The following is a 16,447-nucleotide window of genomic DNA, read 5'->3' as shown; positions in this document are numbered from 1 at the left end:
GGGTCAGCTGTATCTCTCTTCTAAAATAATACAGCATTGTTCCTGGGATTCCCCGCCCGCCCTCCAAAATAGTCAATTTGCAACAGTGTCTTTTGCATTCATCACTTATCTTGCTCTTGATTACCGAATTTAGAAGACAGGGCAATTTCTTTTTCAGGTCGCAGTTTTACTCCCTTCAGCACTCAAGAGCAATCATTAACCGTAAAAGCCCACACAATCCTCATGTTGATGGTAGAAATCTCTGTTATTTTATTGCTATTAAATTCTTAATGGGGATCTCAGATAGCAGGTGAATAGGACTGGTGATGTCCTGCATAGTCATCCTGATTCAGGGAATTGAACCCCCCTCCCTAGGTGGTGTTCTGCCATAGAAATGGATGGATGAGGTGGCAAATGCAAGCCTGGGTGCCTGGTACTCCTGGAGGAGAAGTTTAAAAAATATATTGTACAAGCACAAAAAACTGAGGTCTTATTTATAGCCTTCTTGATTTACAATAGTAAGGCTTGGACCAAAAAAAAAAATATGGTGGGTGTTTTATGGAGGTATCCCAACCTTGAGACACAGCATCACATATCATGATGTCTGCTTCTAGAATTATAGAGAAACTGGAAATTGCTTACTGCATGTGTCTGAGCTTCTGAACTCTAGGCTTCTGGCCAAATGTAGATGAGAAGCTCTGGTAAGGTGATAGAAGCTCTGGGCTGGCTTTGTTTAGAAATCTAGAGTTAAACATGATCGTCTGTGTTGATGTTCCAGAGGTTGGGCCCCTCTGTGGTCACCAGTTCTGGACAAAAAAGGGCAACATGGTGAAGTGGGGGCATCAGGATGTGGAGGTGATGGCAGGCAGATGAGTGTACCTCACCCAAGACTCGGGAGTGTGAAGGAGGAAGGCTGAGTGAGTGGGGGAGAGGATGGAGGCGTTAGAACAGAGTGAGACTGAAAACCCAAAGGGTTAAAGTAGACTACTCCTCGGAGTCCCAGGACGGATTAATCAATCATTTCGTGCAACTATTTCTACTAAATGAGGATGATACGGACTGATCAGCCAGAGAACAACTGTTGAAGAGAACCATAAAAACTCGACATTGCTAAAAATGGCTGCTATCAACTCAAATTCTACACATGTCGACTTCCCTCCCTCTCGGCCCATAGGTCTTTTCATTTCCAATTGAGAAGTAAATAGTGAATAATCTAGTAGCCGCAATAGAAGTCATGCAGATAAACACAACAAATTGGCCAGCCCACAATTTATTGATTTTTAAATAAACTAGCGGGCTTCCCAGCTACAAATTCAGCTCTAAACGGGTAGTAAAATAAAGCAAAAATCATCACTCTGAACTTCTGTCCCTCCTAGGTTTTTGTTACTGGACAAAGAATAATTGTCAGTGACCCATCACTGCTTTATATCCTCATCAATCCAATTAATAATTGTCCTGCTCCCTGCTCTGCTCAAACTTGAGCCATTATTTTGTACCAAGCACGTTATCTACAGCTGCCTTGGAAGCAAACACCCATTTTGACAATAGCAACAAGCACCTTCATTATTATTCAAGACTCAACCTTAGGAATATGATCAATGCTCTTTTACCTCAGGGAAGAAAGTTCTCAGAGCAAAATGTTTGTAGTCAAGGAAGGGAACAGTTCCAAAACTATCAACCACATCCAATTTATCCATCTGCAGCTCAGCAAAGCCTGCAAAACAGAATCCCAAGAGCAATATTTTAACTCAACAAACAATGGATAAGATCTTCTGCTGTTTTGTCTAACACGGAGTATGACCTTGGTTTTCATTAAAGAAGAAACAATAGATAATTACTTGGTTGGCTGCAGAGCAGAGCTGAAATAAAACACAAAGCCAGGCCTAGACCCTGCTGTTCAGATGTCTTCTATTATACAAACAGTTCTCATTACTGTGGCCAGCTCCATTTAAGGGTAAAAAAGAAAAAAATGATTAAAAAAAAAGGCTTGTTTTTTTACAAACAAAATTTTGGGGCCTACCGTCACGTATCTCTTTCCGGAGCTCGCTCTCCAGGAGCTCCAACTGTTGGCTCTGTTTGCGACTCAGCTCCTTCGATTTGTGTCTGGTCACCCCCACGGCCGCTGAGGAGACAGACATCCAGCATCAGATTGACATGTTAACTCAAAAAACAAACAGGAAAACCAAACCAACCTTGACATTTCTTTTAGAGAGAGAGAGAGAGAGAGAGACAGGAAGAGAGAGAAAGAATAGCATTTAAGAGATGGAATTTATCAAAAGGAACATTCCCAGCAAGGGGTCACTCTAAGGAGGAAGATGCTAAAATGCAGCGGGAAAACACAAAACTACCCACCTTAATAGTAAAAACTAAATCAAATAACCTTCACTTGTAACCAAAGATCCCAGCTGGCTGAAAAGTAATGAAACGAGCCAAGTTTCCCTACAGCCATAGGCCACGTATATTGTTCCATTCTTTTTTTTTAATGTTTCTAAACATCCCTGGAGAAATAAAGCAGAGCTGCAATTGTAGAAGGAAACCACAGATCGACGGCGAGCTATATAAGTCAAACTTGCATAGATCAAATTGGGTGACATGGTGAGCCGTCCACAATGAGCCCTTGGATCTGGGACATTGCTTCCTTCCCCATTTCATCTGGTTTCTAACTGTGCTGCAGAGAAGCGCACTGAACAGGTTTGGTGCTCAGTCCACGTCCCTGCTCTACCAATTATGAGCTGTGTGACCTCTGGTAAGTTCCTTAGCATCTCTGTGGCTGGCTGCCTCATCTGTCAAAGTGCGGGCCTCACTGTGACGTTGACAGGATTATAAGGAGTAACTCACAGAAAGCATTCAGGAGTTGTATTTTAAAAACAATACCCAACAACTGTCGGCTACACCCTTATTCTGGAAAGGGTTTCCTCCTTTAACAGAAACTTCATGATAAAAGGATCCCACTACCAGTCGATGTGAGTGATGCAGGAGGAAACAAAACTCAATACAGTTCTCCACAAAGTCAACGGCGTCAATCATAACATGCATTGTGTATCTTCAAAATAAGGATGGGGCACGCAGTGATTTCCAAATTTATGTGACGATGGAACCCCTTTTTCTAGGAGTGTGACTTGGGGTTACAGTTCCTCAGGCCACACTTTGGGCAACGCTGGCTCAGGGAGTGAGGCAGCCACATCCATCAAGCAGTGGGAATTTCATGGCTGACACCTCCAGGGGAAGCCACAGTGGAGAGGTTTTGCAGGTGGCAGGCCTCAGCCGGGTGTGCTTCGTTTTTTCACTAACAATGTGACCAATGAGCTAAGATATTTGTACACTTCACATTTGTTCCAGCTGCTGGTGACCCATGGTGCCCAGGAATCACGGTAAGAAGGAGGTGAGAGTTATTTTTTTAAAAATTTTTAAGGTTCATTCATTTTTGAGAAAGAGAGAGCGTGAGTGGGGGAGGGACAGAGAGTGAGGAGGACACAGAAGCCGAAGCAGACTCCAGGTTCTGAGCTGTCCGCTCGGAGCCCAATTTGGGGCTTGAACTCACAAGCCGTGAGATCATGACCCGAGCCAAAGTTGGACACTTAACCAACTGAGCCACCCAGGAGCCCCGTGGAAGGGGATGAGAGTTTTAAAGGGCTTTGCAGATGCTGATGAAGCCAAAAGCCATGTGTCAAACTGAGCCCCCTTTGCTGTCAAGAGCATAAACAATCTCTACAACAAACTGAGAGGAGTGATGAGTCACAAGAGCACAGGAAGAGATCAGAGGTTTCTAGTAAGTCACCAAGTAGAGGTGACTCTATGGTGAGACTGTTCTATCTACTGCTGCTTCACACTGGCGGAGTCTCAAATAGAGCTCAGCATTTAGAAGTATTCTTCTTACTTGAAGCGAGTACCAGCCAGGACCTTATTAAAATATCAAGCCCAATTCTGGATTCCCGATACATAATAGGGGTGGACAACTGGGGACGAAGCACAAGAAAATAGCTGAAACGATCAACAGGGCAAAATAGGGTCTTTGCAAAATGAGTTCATTCCATTGGGTGAGTTCATCGCACACGGGAGTCCTTCCCTCACTGGACTCAGAACCAGCTGGGAGAAAGGGCCAGGCCTTAACTCATTCTCTCCAGCTCCAGAGACTTGCGCAGTGGGTGCTCAGTAAACACAAGGTAAACGGACGGAGGGATGGATGAAGGAATGAAGGAGTGCATGGAAGGAAACATTGGCAACTATTAACAGAAGGTGTCAGAAAGGCAATGCGTGTGTTAAATCAAGGAGTGCGCCTTGGTTGGTGGAGGAGAGTTCTGTTTCTAAGAAGGACAAGAGGACACAGATCTTAGACGAAAAGCAGCTCAGAACCAGGCCACACACTACACGACTACAGGGACCAGGTACACAGATGAGTCACGTGGCCCAGGTGGCGAGACTGTGGCAAAACCCCAGTGACCACATGCCCTCTCTCAAGGTGTAGCTACTACTCAGCTCCAGTAACCGGAGCTATGGACAAGTGGAGACCCAATGATCCGGGTCTTTCCAATTTTCAAAAGATTGTTTAAAAAATGTGAATCATTTAATTATTGTTTTTAAGTTGAAGTATAGCTGGCATACAAGGACACTGGTTTCAGGTGCACAACGTAGGTGACTCACCTAATTTTAAACAAACAAAACAGATTGGCAGCCAGTGAGCAACCAGATTCAGCCGGTGAGCAAGCACCATGGATCTCTGTGCTTGGATGAGCCTTGGGACACTTGAATAGATGGTGCGGATCACACTTCTAAATTTAAGTTTATTTTTATTATTTTGAGAGAGATATAGAGAGCAAGTTGGGGAGGGGCAGAGAGAGAGAGGGAGAAAGAATACCAAGCAGGCTCCATACTATCAGTGTGGAGCCTGACGTGGGGCTCGAACTCAAGAACTGTGAGATCATAACCTGAGCCGAAATCAAGAGTCGGACACTTAACTGACTGAGCTGCCCAGGTGCCCCAGTACAGACCACACTCCTAACACACAGTTCCGCCAGGAAACGCAGAGCTGCGGTGGGAGCAGGGGCTGGTGTTTGGTGAGGTGAGAGGCAGGAGGAGATGACTAGATCTTGAAAGTCCAGAATGCCAGAGCAATTCTGAAGGAGTAACGTAAATGGGCCATTCATCATCACAGATCACGATATTGGGGAAGTGAAGTGGACTATATTTCTCGAGCACCAAGATACCATCTTCGTAATCCAGCTTTGTATTAATAAGGCATACTAAAAAAATGTCTAGAAAGCCCTCAACGTGTACCTACTATTCTTTTCCCAAAGTTGTGATTTGGGTTTTCATCCATTAATACTTAATTGAAGCAAACAGCCCCTGAAAGCTGAGAGTCTGCCGCCTGATGAGACGCCTCAGGGAGTAATTTCTCTGACAAAATCAAACAGGACACTTACCAAAAATGACAATCACGAGCAAGACGGGAAGCACAATCAGGAAATACCAAGTGGTGGGAACTGTTTCCTGCTCAACATAGAGCTCTAAGTTTCCCAGTTTGACCTGATGAGACAGAGTGTCATTAGACTCAGTTGAGTTGGGTGCCATATTTATATACACCCTTTTTCCTCCAAATCATTTTCCCCAAGATGCAAAAAGAGGTGATGAGCTAGGTAGGATATATGAATTCAAGTCCCACCTCGGGCAGATTAGCTATGCGATCGTGAGCACATTGAGAACATTCACTGTGCCTCAGTTTCCAGATATGTCAGTTGAGGTACACTGGACTACACCTGTAGATTTTAGAATTTAGTCCTCTTTGCCATAGGGGTTTAACTTAACCATCCGATCCTTACTTTCCTCATCTTTAAAATGAGATGTGGGGTTGTCTCTTCGTAAGTTTGTCACGAAGACTAAATGCACTTTATCATTTAAGTAGGCTCACGGCAGTCCTGCTCAAAACTCTCCAGTGGCTTCCCAGAGCTCAAGACCAAGCCCTTGCTATGGCCCACAAGGTCCTAATCATCTTTTACCTCTTCCTGCTCCCTCCATTAACTCTCCAGCCTTCTGGAATATTCCCCTTGCTCAGTCTGCTCTAGCCACACTGGCCTCCTTGTAGTTCCTCAAATGCACCAGGCAGACTCCAGACTCAAGACCTTTGCAGCTTGCAGTTCCGTCTATCTAGAACCCTCCACACCCCAGAGAACCCATGGCTCATTCTCTCTCCTCCTTGAGGTCCTTACTCAAATGTTATCTTTCCAGAGAGACCTTCTCTGCCCACCATTGTAAAACTTGCATCACTGCCCGCTGCTTCATTTTTCCCAACGGTGATCACCACCACCTAACACATTTTTAAATTATTTCCTTCACTACATGACTCTTCGGGTAATGTCCACAAACAGAATTTTGGGGTCTGTTTTCTTCTCTGCTGTGTCCCCATCTCAGTATAGGCACTCTGGAACCATCTCGTGAACAAAGAATACTAGCACCGTTCTTCTCAACCAATGTGGGAGCACTTGTAATGTCAGTTGGTGCTCTTGATTTATAATAATTACTACCCTCTTTACCATACAGATGGACAAAGGGAGGCTCAGCAAAGCCAAGTGACCTACCCAAGGCCACACAGCTATTAGCTGGTGCAGCTGGAACATGAACACATCTTTTTTTTTTTTTTTTTTTTGGCTTCCAGTCTGATGTTCTTTTTCCTTGACCTTTATTCAATATTTATGACTACAGGTCATAAAGCATTTTTTTTTTTTTTTGGTATAGACTGTGAAGAGCCTCATATGGCATGAACACCATAAAGACAGACTTCTAATATGTTTCCTCTCCCAAGGGTCTCACATCTTTATTGTGGGACATAAATATAACCGTGATGGGACCCTCAAACATGTCGGGGAGAGATGAATTGCAAGTGTGCCTTTGTGGTGGAGGAAGTGGCCACAACAACACATAGATTATCTGGTCTCCATCAGAATCTAATGCTGCTTTGAGTATGCTGGGAATCTGCTAAGACATGTCACTGCCACTTTTGGGGAAAGAATGACAGCTCATTCGTCAGTGGTCTAGAGATTCCGCCTGCAGATGCTACAGTCCAAATGTATGGCTAGAACAAAAGCTATCAAGACTCATTAGTATTATAGACAATGGTGTGTTCAATGCTTTGACATTCCAATAGGCACATGGATGGATTCTGCCAGCTATTTTGTAGGAATTATGCTTGTGCTCGCAATACAAGCTTTGTTTATCTGCTATTTAAAGTGAAGATCTAAAGATCCACGGCAGATTCCACTCTGGCTTCTGTTTAGCCAAGGAACTGCCCCAACTGAGGTAAAACCAATAGGTAGGGCTGGCAGATGACTCACACGGACTTTCTTGGAAGAGGTGTCAATGCTGTTTGCGTTCGTGATGCCTTTAATTTTGCAAAGGATGATGGTGAGATCTTGATTTCTAGTAATATTTTCGAAACTGCAATTTAATTGCTTATTTTCCCCATGGAAGAGGGTGATTTCAATGTCTGTCTTGGAGATGTTGAAGTCATCATTTTCTTTCTGTGAAGAGCAAAGAGGAGATGGAGAAATCAGGGCGCACGAGGGAACCCACAGACACGAGCACACCTTGCCAGTCGCGAAGGGCAGGGGGCACATCCCACCCGAGATAAGTGAGAAACATACTTGAATTTTCACTTCCAATTCTGTGTCCCCCTCGGGTTCGACCCGACACCCTGTGAACCTGGGGTCCTCAAGATACTGCAAGCTCCCACAGTCCAAGTAGGTCTCCTGGACTCTCAGCTTCACGGTGACGTTGGCCCGCGCTTTCGAACCCTTGAAGCTGGGGGCTGGAAACCTGCAGGAAGTCGCCATACAATATTCGGAGACCTGACGGAGGAGAAAAGAGCAGTTTAACAACTTTGTCACTGAGTCCTAGCCCTAGGATTTAGGAGAGAGGCGACCCAGACAACTGAATGGCTTTGTGCTTCCAATGTCTCATCTACGAAATGGGGACAGTGATACCACCTCCCCCACTCACAGGGCTGAATTAACCCAGAATCAAATTAAATGAGATGAGGGCCTGTTAAACGAAATGGGGGTTAAATTAAAGGAGATTACATGTGCAAACATGCTTAGAATAGTGCCTGGCACACAGTAGGTACTCAACGAATGCTAGCTCCTATCACTGTGGACATTACTAGTGATAATGAAAGCAGCCAGGAGGTTATGCAATGGAAAAAGGGTGCACAGGAAGAAGGAGGCTAGAGAAAGAGGAAGACTTTGCACCAAAGGGTCTGTGCGCGCTGCGAGCCCTCAAGGCGTGTTGTGAAATGTGGGCAGGGAGGGGACCGTCCTCCAGTGAGGCCATGTATACTACCGACTGCATCGCTCCTTGTGGAGGAGCCTTCAGTGACACTTAGCAGAAATCACTGTCCGCAAGGAGGCAAAGGCTTTGCAGATCTAATGAGAAGTAGGGGAAGACAAAAGAAAAAGGGACAACGTGACCCCCCCATGAAAATGCAGAGCATGAAGACTGGAAACAACGCAGAAAGTGTGGCCTGCTTTACAGGTTTATTTATACAAAACATAAATATGGTCATTTTTAGGTGTGCAGAGAGACGGGCAGAGAAAGTTGCTGGAAAAGAGATTGGTAAAGGTTTTAAAGAAGAACATTAATATGGGGCGTCTGGGTGGTTCAGTCAGTTGAGCGTCCAACTCTTTACTTCAGCTCAGGTCGTGATCGCTTGGGTCATGGGTTCGAGCCCCACGTCGGGCTCTGTGCTGACAGTGCAGAGCCTGCTTGGGATTCTCTCCCTCCCTCTCTCTCTGCCCCCTCCCCCAGTTCACATTCTCTCTCTCTCTCAAAATAAATAAGTAAACATTTATAAAAAAAAAAAAAATAAGGAAGAGCAATAAGGGCCGCTTGGCTGGCTCAGTCCATGAATCATGCAACTCCTGATCTCAGGGTTGTGAGTTCGACCCCACGTTAGGTGTAGAGAGGACTTAAAAATAAAATCTTAGGGGAGCCTGGGTGGCTCAGTGGATTAAGCGTCCGACTTCAGCTCAGGTCATGATCTCACAGTTCGTGAGTTCAAGCCCCATGTCAGGCTCTGTGCTGACAGCTCAGAGCCTGGAGCCTGTTTCGGATTCTGTGTCTCCCTCTTTCTCTGACCATCCCCTGCTCATGCTCTGTCTCCCTCTGTCTCAAAAATAAATAAAAAACATTAAAAAAAATTTAAAAAGTAAAAATAAAAATAAAATCTTAAAAAAAGGGGGCAATAAAACTTGTGAAAAAAAATTTGCTAGATGATGAGTTTTCCTGTTTTTTATTTACTTTCTAATATTGCAGTTGAAAAGAGAGGGTAAGACGAGGCCATAGGTGGGAGGATCTGATGCAAAGATCTGGACAAACAAAACCCCCTTCCCCTTGAACCCCTCTCCAAATTCCAGCCCTAGATCTGTTGTTCACACTTCTGGCAATATTACGAAACAAAAAATGGCGTGTGTCCACATCACGGAGACATGGCCTGGAATCAGATACGAGGCAAGGCCCGGAACTGGCTCTGGCTATGTCAGGACGTGGATGCGTGTATGACAGGGACGTAAGGAAGACTCAGGAAGGCCATCTGCACCTAGGCTTGAACCCATACTGGTCGCAAACATGGCCAGGTCTGTGGCCGTGGGCAGATCTTCCAGCTGTGGCAGGAAGTGGTCAGGCAGGAGAGGCTGCTACCTTCACATGTCTCATTAAGGAAGGAGAGAAAGGGGGAGAGAGAGTGGGGAGAGCATCTGAGAAGTAAATTAGAAGTACACTCAGAGGCCCCAACCTAGATCTGAGAAATCCATCATTTTGTGTGACGAGGCCCATGTGTGACTTGTGGCGGTGTGAGAGCTGGACAAGGGCCAGAGACCAGACCCCCTGTGTGGGGAAATGCAAAGTCAGAGGAGGCGAGGTCGGAAGGAACGGGACCAAACCAGACCATGGTAGGAGCAGGAGTACATGACAAGATTTCTGGGGGCTCACGCAGGTCACTTGGCCTCTGAACCACAGCTTTCTCAGTACGATGGGAACCCCGCCACCATGTCTGCACAAAAATGCTATTCTTCTAGATATCTCGCCTTCACCCCTCACAAGGCATGGTCACACATAGTCCTAAACGTGGTCGCGTTAAAGTGCCTCCCTGCAAAGCCCACGTGGAGGAAATGGAAGGCCTTGTCGCCCCAGGCTCATTCCTCTCTCCTCTGTGCCACAATTGGAAATACTCAACCACAAGGAGAGGGTCTTATTATTTCCATTATGGCCCAGATGGTGTATACCATCCAACAGGAAAAAGCTTATAATATCACAAAGGCACAGAAATAAAAGATATTTCCCAGTAGATGTTAGTGTGATGAAAACAAAATCATCCTTGAAAATTACTATTATTACAAGGTAGCTGAAGACTTACATTTATGTTTCCTTTTAACTCATGTGAAATGATTAAGTTGTCAATTACGTCAAAATTTCTGCCCAGGATGGTTATATTTTGACCACCACTGCAAAGAAAAAAGCAACAATAGGAGTTTCATAGTAAACATACAGGAATTTTGCATTTATGAGCAAATCTATCATTTTATTCACACATTAAACCCGGTTATATTTAGAGCCAAGTAATACATTTTAATTTCAAATGCAGGACGATTATAGACATCTTTTAACGACACTGACCACAAATGCGTAGTTTTCAAGATACATAAATATAAAAATTCAGGTCAGATCTGGTTTTAATTCCAGGAAAATGCCCAAATTCTTTAACAGAATTTTGAGTCTTATTATATCATGTTGCCACATCTAATCAGATCATCGGCTGTACCTTGAAAAGGTTTCACTAAACAGAATTTTGTTTGATTGCTGTTTAATCTATATTAAGATCCTTCAATCTAACAATTTTCAAAATCAAACTCCCAACCTACCAATTATACTTTATTTAGGGAGATAGGGAACATTTTGGACAAGGTAAAATTATAAATGACATTAAAACTATAAATTCCCATTTGGTAGACCATATAAATAACAGCTACGTTCCCTCTCTCCAAAACCAAGCCAAATGATTTCACATATTCTCAGCACATAATCACATATAAGCAAAGTGGTCATTAGATGTGAAATAAACAGCTGTCCCCAGCTCCGGCTGCCCTCACACCCCCATTCATGTAGGTCATTCCAGGGGACAGGAGCCTGGGAAGGTCAGCTCTGTTCGCCAGCCGGGCCCAGGATGACAAGACTGGGAGGTGAGCCTGGGCAGGCCAATTTGTGTAGGGCAGAAGGAAGACATTAAGCCCTGAACCTCCAGTCACAAGGGGGGGGGGGGGGGGGGGGAAAGGGTTGAGCTGGCCTCATGCCAGCCTGTCGTCGATACTAGAAAACGTGCTCTGCCAATGGCCAGACTGCCGAGCCACATTCTTGGCCAGGCAGACCTCAGAGACGCAGTCACAGAATATCACAGGTGACTGGACATTAAGAAGCCTCACACAATCACTATGTTTGCATCTGAAGCTAATGTTATATGTCGACTATACCTCAATTAAAAAATAATAAGGAAGCCTGATTTTATGGCAAAGCAGAACACTGGTGGTTCAGAGCACCGCAGCCTGGACCCAGACGGCCTGGGAGCCCAGGCAAGTTGTTTGAATGCTCTATGCTTGGTTTCCCCATCTGCTAAAGGGGCTATTCCTTCGGTGAGGATTAAATGAACTACTAGATACACCACACAAGGCACGTGGGGACTGTCACCTCAAGGCTCGCTTTTACTGATAGGAAGGATTTAGACCCAGAGCAGGGAGTGCAATGCTAGAGGCTTGGTTGGGGAATTTCCATTTTTCTCGTGCCAGTGTCAGAGGCACAGGTGTTGACGTCCTGACCCCCTAGTCCCTTGGAATGGGGCTGCATGTGGAGATAGGTTCTTTCAAGAGGTAATTAAGATGAAATGAGATCACGGGGGTGGGCCCTAATCCAATAATCTGACTGGTGACCTTATAAAAAGAGATTAGGACACAGTCACAGAGGGAAAACCAAGTGAAGGTACAAGGAGGTGACCATGTCTCCACAAGCCAAGAGAACAGGCCTCAGAAGAAACCAACCCTGACATCCACTTCTGACTTAATCTTAAGTAACAATACTATACGAGAAGTGTTTTTCTCCTGCGCTTTTTCTTTCTTTAAAAAAAAAAAAAGTCTATCTATAGTTTCATCTCAACAGTACTTTGAAAACTAGTTTCATGCTGTGTTGGTGAAATATCTTATTATGAAAACTGTCGTCAGGGTCATATTCTAAATCTGAACGTGAATTTAAAATTCAACTAGGCAGAGGACTGTTTTTATTTTACTTTTTTAATATATAGGAGTCATCTGGAAGAGTTTATTTTAGAATGTCAATCTCTCTTAGGGAGTATCTTCGAAATGTAGGTACTGCTTTTCATTTCGATAGCTCCCGATATCTCCTCAAATTATTCAAAACAGCGTACCCAAACCATTATGAAATGAAAGATGGGAGAGAGAAGCTCAGTGTCATGGGCAGGAGCGAGGCGTGGTACCTTTGTATCAGAAAGGTAGGCTAAGAACGGATACCACAATTCAAAGACCATTGTGAAAGGCAAAAGATCATACAACCTGAAGAGAAACCAGAGTGCGAGCAAACGTTTTAGCCGTGAGTTTCCTGGCAGCCACAGCTCAGAGTAAAGCAGGACGTGCTCCCAGTATTCACGGTGGCAGTAGGAAGCAATCTGCTGGTCAGGAATATGTTTGGTTTCTAGGAATAAATCCTAAGGGGAATTCCGGGAGAGGAATTTAGATAGGACTATTATTTCTGTATTTATTTGTGGAAAACCCATGACCTTTCCACACATGGCCCCTTTAAACACAATGACAGAAAGACAGGAGTCTAGAAAGCACCTGATCCAGGTGGTGGCAGGATATATGAGGGAGCAGTGAGGCAGAGCAATATATGACAAGGGTCCCACAGATGTACAGTTCCCGCCATCGAATTGGATACACACATCCTTCATTTCTTTTCGGCTTGACGGTAGAGAGAATTTCATATGGGTGTCATTTAGCACGTGGCTGACCTGTATTCTAGAAAAGGGCAGAAAAACAACTCTTAAGTGACACAGACACGGAGCACAGTTGTGTGCCGAACATGACGGCGTACGAATTTTACTTGAACCGCAACAGTTCACAAACTATCAGAACAGCCGCACGTAAGTGCGGGTTCATCAGGGGCCACTTACCACGGTGGGGATCATCTGGGGCAGGGTTCCTCTTTCTTTTTTCATTTGTATGTTTTTATTTGCAAATGTCCCTTAGAAGTGGGGAAAGGAGAGGTAACCAGTTCCCTTAAGAAGTCCTATCAGTGGAACATGGACTGTGTAGGGTTTCCTGTTAACGTTGTTGGGTTTGAGAATGGCACGGTCCTTATCTGTGAGAGACATATACTGAAGTAGGTATGTGTCAAGGGATATGGTGTCTGGGAGGTGCTTTTAAAACCTCCAGCTACCCATGCTCCCCTCCTCTCCAAAAATGAAACCAGACTGGCAAGATGTTGGCAAGTTTGGAAGCTGGAGGATGGGTACGGAGAGGTTCACCGCGCTCTTGTCTCTTGGGTATGCTTGGAAATTTCCACAATGAAAAGCGTAAGAAAAAAGAAGTCCCAGTTAGACGGTAGAAGGGGAGAACTCCGCCCCAGGCAGAGATGGGGATTCTGCCATTCTAAGAACAGAGTGCCCATGACCAAAGTCCATGCCAAGAGCGCAGGGATCTCAGGGTCAGTCAGCACCAGAGCCGAGCTGCCTCCCAAGGAGGTCTAGACGAGAAATTAGTTGGGAATATCCTGGGTGCTCCTGACATCCACAGGGCATGCCCTTGATGCCCCTCGGGAGTCAAAGCAGAGCCTTCTACAACATTCCCTCTGTAACCTGCACTTCCTCAGTACATCATGTCTACAATGACCCTCTAAAGCAAAAGATCACTAAGACTGGGTTGTGCTGAATAATTCTCAGCATGATTATGCTACGTGGGAATCTACTGTTACTACTTATAGGATATGCACATGATTATTAACATTAATGCACATATCCTTTAAGTAGTAATAATAGATCCTAACATAAGGCGAATTCAAAAAGCATCTGAGTCAGTGTGCATTTACACTACGGCAGATTTACATCCTAAGCTTTATATTCAGAGCAAAGCTCTAGGAAATTCATCGTAAAATGGCTAATCATTAAAATTCAAACTTGTTTATAAATTTTGGAAGGAGAGAGGTGGAAATGGGGGTCATTCCACTATTATCCTCGTATTTTTCCCTTCCGAATAATTAGGCATTTGAAAAATACCATATTAAAGGAGTGTGGGATTACGGCATGAACTCAGATATAGGATTAACTGGGTATTATGTTTACTGCTTGTGAACTTGGGTTCACCACTCTGATGTGGTTACTGAAATGCTACATGCAGAAAGGTCTCTGAGTCGTTTAATTGAATAACTGCAGTATCTCAGGACACACTCGGAATTGAAATGAGAGCATAAAGAGTCAAAAATAGGGAAACGCTCTGAAAACCAGCTTATTTGCCAGTGAAGGTGATTGCCTTTCAGCGAACACACAGGTGTCTAACTTCACAGATTTCAACACAACATGAAAGATTTGCGCAGGAAGGTATTTAGCCAGGATCAATGGTACCAAAACACCTATGCCGCATAGATACAGCCGCTAATGTGTGCTTGATAATTCTGGTAAATGGCAAAACACAGTGGAGCTACCAATGAACAGCTTTCTCCATCAAGATGACAGACATCCTAAATTTACTGTTAGGAGGGGAAGAGGATGGCAGTTATATGCAGCAAATGAATTAAAACAGAAAATTCAGTAAATAAGTGTGGCAGATTAAAATGCTGTGCAAATCTGTTTTAGTAGTTAAAACCCAAAACACCATGCTTCAGCAGATTGTCTTTGATGCATCCCCATGATGAGAATGAGCCCAGTATTCTACTTCATATAAACTGCAATGTCTTCTAACTTCAAATCAACCCAAACTTACAAAAGCTAGCAAGCAGAAAACTCAAATTATCTGTTGTGTTATTATTATTGCATCTCTTTTGGGGGTACGATTTGCACAAGGGTGTCAGTGAGACGTGGAAAAATTTTTTTCTCTCTCCAGGTTTGGTTGAAAGGACAAGTTAGGGGGGAAAGAAGTCACAGAAATAATGATGGTCAAATGGTACACTGACCAGATATCTGTGTTGGGGTGTTTGGTCTTTTTTTTTTTTTTAACTACTAATATATGTTCCAGTTAGTTATTAGTTGAGCCTGAGACCAATCCAGTAAAGAGAAGGCTACAAGGAATAACAGAACATGCCAGACGTTTCTTTTTTCAGCTTTGGGTAATACATCGGAAGAGCTGTCATAGTTTTCCATCAGATTCCTAAGTATGCAACTATTTTTCTAAGCGCATCAGCTTCAAGATGATGTCTGTTACTCAAAATACTTGATTCTGGTAATGGAAATGAATCAAGACCTCAAAGAGGCAACATCCTGAAATTAGTGGGTTCTGAGGCTTTGGGGGCTTAGAGGGGACAGATTTTCTCACAGTTAGCTTCCAAAGCGGTGTTTAAATTATTCTACTTATTAAAATTATGTGATAACAAATATGTAGATGAACTGCCCACCTTGGCACGTGGAGATACTTTGAAAAGATTATAATCACAATGATACTCTTTTGGCATAAGTGAAAGCTTTTTACTATATTACCAAGGATAAATTACTATGATTTCAACTCACACATCCTTATCACAAGTACTGGTTCCTTTCAGGATCATTGTAATGTTGGATGCCTGGCTAAAGTTTGCTCCCGTGACGATCACGTTACTTTTCCCTAAAGTCGATATTTTCCGTGGCTCAATGGACTTAATGTAGAAGACCTGTTGGAAATAAAGATTAACACACAAGATCAAAGCTAAGAAGTGGCATTGTTCCAAAAAATCTGTTTACGCGCTGCAGTTCGAAGAAATCACTGGGAAATTACGACATTTTGCAAACACAAGCAGACAGTGTTTAATGAAATCAATGAATTCAAGGAAGAGTGCTGAAGATTCATGTCTCTCAACATGCGACAGCATGAGGTCAAACCAATTAGTCTTTGTCTCACAAGACAGTTGAAAATACAGTTGAAGAGTCTGACATTCTGTCTGAAGAGTGAGATCTCACTGGTGTCTCAAAAATGCTCACGGCCTCTGGAGGCTCACAATATAACAAAATGAAGAAAAAGACAAGGAATCCACTGATGATAGGCCAACAAGAGTTATCATTAAGCTGGAAGAAATGTTATTCTGGATAAATTTAATTCCCAAGAAAGCAGTGTCTATTTTTTTTCAGTCCCCCCCCCCCCCCCCCAGTTAGGCTATTTGAATCAAGGGGTATACTGCAGGGGAAAACCTCCAGAAATCAACTTGTTCAGTCACCTAATACCAAGTACTTGGATGCCAAACC

At 43.8% G+C, this 16,447-nt stretch overlaps 1 protein-coding gene across 1 annotated transcript in view; it reads right to left on the bottom strand.

The window, feature by feature from the left end:
- The window catches only part of PLXNC1 (plexin C1), a 149,325-nt gene that overhangs the window by 47,378 nt on the left and 85,500 nt on the right, over positions 1 to 16,447 (bottom strand). Inside the window, exons 10-17 of the mRNA XM_060656754.3 lie at positions 15,740 to 15,879; positions 12,861 to 13,040; positions 10,379 to 10,466; positions 7,614 to 7,817; positions 7,305 to 7,490; positions 5,400 to 5,502; positions 2,000 to 2,101; positions 1,590 to 1,693 (exon numbers count right to left, since the gene is read on the bottom strand). Coding sequence (XP_060512737.3) covers positions 1,590 to 1,693; positions 2,000 to 2,101; positions 5,400 to 5,502; positions 7,305 to 7,490; positions 7,614 to 7,817; positions 10,379 to 10,466; positions 12,861 to 13,040; positions 15,740 to 15,879 — 1,107 coding nt within the window. The remainder of the gene's footprint in view (positions 1 to 1,589; positions 1,694 to 1,999; positions 2,102 to 5,399; positions 5,503 to 7,304; positions 7,491 to 7,613; positions 7,818 to 10,378; positions 10,467 to 12,860; positions 13,041 to 15,739; positions 15,880 to 16,447) is intronic.

Source organism: Panthera onca, chromosome B4 (assembly GCF_046562875.1).
Source record: "Panthera onca isolate mPanOnc1 chromosome B4, mPanOnc1 haplotype 2, whole genome shotgun sequence".
In the NCBI taxonomy this organism is placed as follows: domain Eukaryota; kingdom Metazoa; phylum Chordata; class Mammalia; order Carnivora; family Felidae; genus Panthera; species Panthera onca.
Note: the sequence above shows the minus strand (reverse complement) of the source record. Positions and strands in the feature narration are given on the sequence as shown.